This window comes from Parus major, chromosome 23 (assembly GCF_001522545.3).
Source record: "Parus major isolate Abel chromosome 23, Parus_major1.1, whole genome shotgun sequence".
NCBI classification, from domain to species: Eukaryota; Metazoa; Chordata; class Aves; order Passeriformes; family Paridae; genus Parus; species Parus major.
The window spans coordinates 2582344-2585970 of record NC_031791.1 but is presented as its reverse complement, the minus strand read 5'-3'; the positions used below and the strand labels follow the sequence as shown (position 1 = coordinate 2585970).

General features: G+C 49.0%; 1 protein-coding gene across 1 annotated transcript in view; it reads left to right on the top strand.

The window, feature by feature from the left end:
* The window catches only part of CSMD2 (CUB and Sushi multiple domains 2), a 258061-nt gene that overhangs the window by 53419 nt on the left and 201015 nt on the right, over window positions 1–3627 (top strand). The window contains exon 4 of the mRNA XM_033519645.1: window positions 3271–3465. Coding sequence (XP_033375536.1) covers window positions 3271–3465 — 195 coding nt within the window. The remainder of the gene's footprint in view (window positions 1–3270; window positions 3466–3627) is intronic.

Below are 3627 nucleotides of genomic sequence, written 5' to 3'. Positions count from 1 at the left end.
ATATTATATTATATTATATTATATTATATTATATTATATTATATTATATTATATTATATTATATTATATTATATTATATTATATCTCTGCTCAGGTGTGTTGGAGCAGAATCCAAATCCATGGAAGCAGTGGCTGCAGCAGCTCAGGGAGTCACTCAGCAGGGATCTGAGGGCCTGGGGACAGTCAGGGGCTCCAAGGACATCCCAGAACCTTGGACCCCTCTCAATCTGCTGTGGGATTCTCAGGTTGGGTCGAGCTGGGGAAGGTTCTGGAGCATCAGAGGAGCAGCTGAGGAGGAAAGGAGGCTCAGGGAGAACCTTGGCCCTCTCCACACTCCTTCCAGGAGGTGCCATACTCTTCTCCAAGTGGCAGGACAAAAGGAAAGGGCCTCAAGGGCACGTTTGGGTTTGATATTAAAAAAATTCCTCACTAGAAGTCTTGGCCAGGCCTGGGGAAGGCTTGGGAGTGGAGTCAGCAATCCTGGAAGTGCTGGGAAAAGTGTGGATGTGGTGTTGAGGACATGGTTCAGTGGTAAGAGGTGGAACTGGGGGCCTGGGGGCCTTTTCCAGCCCTAAGGAGGATGGAATTCTGTGAACTCAGTGCTGTGTCCTTGCCCTCTGCTCCTTTCCTCTCAGGGGAAGGGAGATTTCAGCAGGTCTCCTTTGGGGCTGCCCACGTGGATCCCAGACTGGTTTGGGTGGGAAGGGACCTAAAGCTGATCCCATCCCATCCCTGCCAGGGACAGGGACACATCCACTGTCCCAGACCACTGCAAGTCCTTTCCAGCCCGGCCTTGGGCACGTCATGCATGGGGGAATCAGAGATTCCTGGGCACAGGGAATGAGTGAGCCCTCACCTGGCCAGCCTCTGCAATCATTTTTCTCTCTCCATGAGCAGGAATTGGAAGATCTCTTTGTCTCCTGCACTTGGGTGATTTAAAAACTCCAAGTTCTCTTCAGTGACCCAGGGCAGTGTGGGGGAGTTAATGCTGCTCCCCCCAAAAGCTGCTGTGCCTCCCCTCCTGGAGCCAGATCTGCCATGTGCAGGCAGCCCAGTGAAGCAGAATTTTAATCTGAGATCCGTTTTCCAAGTCTGATTTTAAGATCCCATGCAGGTCAGGGTTGTCTGATTCTTTACAGTTCATTAAGTAGAGAGCAGCTCGTGGTAGAGATTGACTTTTAAAAATGATGGATTTTTATTTATAGCGTTGTTCTACTCATTAATTTTAAAGGATGGAAGCATAAAAGCAGGAATGGGTTCATTTAGAAAAAAAAAAAAGTGACATTGGTAATTTAATTAAATTGGGGGTTTGAGTATCACTACAGAAAATGAAATGTTACTTCTGGGCTGCTTTTCCACCCGTCTGGATTTGACAGCAGCCTCTGCTCCCAGAACCTGCCCAGGCAGGAATATTTCCAGGTGGAACTTCCCAGCTCCAGGGGCTTTGGGGGAGGATGTAAATAATGGCTTTGGGGGGAAGAAATGGTGTCAGGAGCTGGGATCTTCCCCTGCTGCTGTGCAGGGAGGGGCTGGGGGTGGCTGGAGCCATGGGCTGGGCTTGGGGACACTCATGTGTGACCAGAGGGACAGCTGAAAAACCCTAAAACTGGGCTTGGGGACACTTAGGTGTGACCAGAGATCAAGGGGACAGCAGAAACACTCCTGAAAATCCCCCAAAACTGAGCTTTGGGACACTCAGGTGTGAGCAGAGCTCATGGGCACAGCAGAAAAACCCCAACACCTGATTGAAGCAGCTCAAGAGTGGATCTGAAGATGCCATTAACATAAATCCCATTCCAGGTGATGTTTAATTGCAGAATTTCCAGAGCTGGGTTCACCACAAAACCGGGTGGTCTCCCTGGGAGCAGGGAACTGCTCCTGTGTCCATTTGGGATTAACCCTTCATTCCAGAGTATCCTCCTGCTCCCAAAGCGCTGCCCATGGCAGGATTTGCCCCAGGACTGGGGATTTATGTCCCATTTCCCCAGCTCCAGCTCTGGCTGGGTTTTACATTTCCATGTGTGCCAGGGCATCATTTTCCTTTTCCTCTCTCCTTTGCCTTGCCAAGGCTGCAGAGCAAAACTCTGCTCGTGGAAATCCATCCCTGACAAACTCCTTTTCCATCCCTGAGTGTGAACAGGGCCCTGCCCTGCTCTCCCAGCCCTGATGAGAAGGAGCCATCGCTGGAGATGCTGCACAAGGGCCTGATTTCAATTTGATGAAGTCATTTTTAGGCCTGGTTGTCTTTGCTTGGGTTTCTTATCGGCCTTTTATCGTGATTGGAGTCGATCTCTTTTTGGAGTGACTCATGGAAACCTGGGGGATTTATTTAAGTTCCCTGGAAGTGCTGTGCAGAGGCACTGCCTGAGAGTTTATTGGCAATACAGCTGCAGCTTTCCCATCTTAGATTGGAGTATCCCACATTTCCCCTGATTTTGTTGAGCTCTGTTTTGCTGTAAGTGGAGCTGGGTCCAGCTGTGTTTGAGTCTGGTTTGATGCAAGTGTGTGAAATCTGGATTAAACACTGGGAATTATAAATCCTGGTGAACTGAAACATTTCAGGTTTTTGTTTGTTTTTTTTTTTTTTGCCAGGAAATAAGTTTTGCTGGGTTTTGGGTGGATTTAAGGTGTTAAACAACACTGCTTATATTGCAAGGACTGTGGCCTGTTGAAAAACGTGATCACTGGATTTAATCAAGCTAAATAAGTGAATGCAATCAAGTTATATAAAAATGGTGGTGGGGGGGAAAAGTTTAGTAGCTAGGAAGAAATTCCTCCCTGTGAGAGCTGGGATGGATTTCCCAGAGAAGCTGTGGCTGCCCCTGGATCCCTGGAATTGTCCAAGGCCAGGCTGGAGCAACCTGGGATCAAGGAAAGTGCCCTGCCCATGGGATGGGGCAGAATGAGATGATCCTTAAATCCCTTCCCAACCAAAGCATTCCATGATTATCCAGAGGATCAAGCACCTACCACAGCCTGATCCTGAAATTCCTTCCTGTGGTTCAGAAATTGCTCAGACTGATCAAGAAGGAGAAGATCTTGTTGACTCAGCAGCTTGGGGAGGGATTTTTCCTTCTTCATCTGGATATTTGGTAGAAATGATATTTAAATGTTGACTGCAAGGGGCCTGATGAGTTCTGGTACAACACCAGGTAAGTCTGGAGGTTGCTGGAGTGGATTATTCTGTTTTCAATGATGATTATTCTGTTTTAACTGAGGATTTGCCTGTGACAATTGCCTGTCCCTAACCAGGCCCTGCTTTCCTTGCAGCCCTGCCCAGCCACACGTGCGGGAACCCGGGGCGGCTGCGGAACGGGGTCCAGCAAGGGACCACCTTCAGCATCGGGGACAGGGTCAGGTACAGCTGCAACCCCGGCTTCTTCCTGGAGGGCCACGCCCTGCTCACCTGCCAGGCCAGCTCGGGACACGGAGCCTCCTGGGATTTCCCTCTCCCTGTCTGCAGAGGTAACGACATCCCCTCCACATGGGGCTTGCTCTGATGGTTGGGGTGGGGTGTGGGGCTTGGTTTGAAAGGCTTAAAAACCAACCCTTTAAAACCGACCCTTAAAACCAACCCTTAAAAATCAAACCTTAAAAACCGACCCTTAAAACCAACCCTTAAAAACC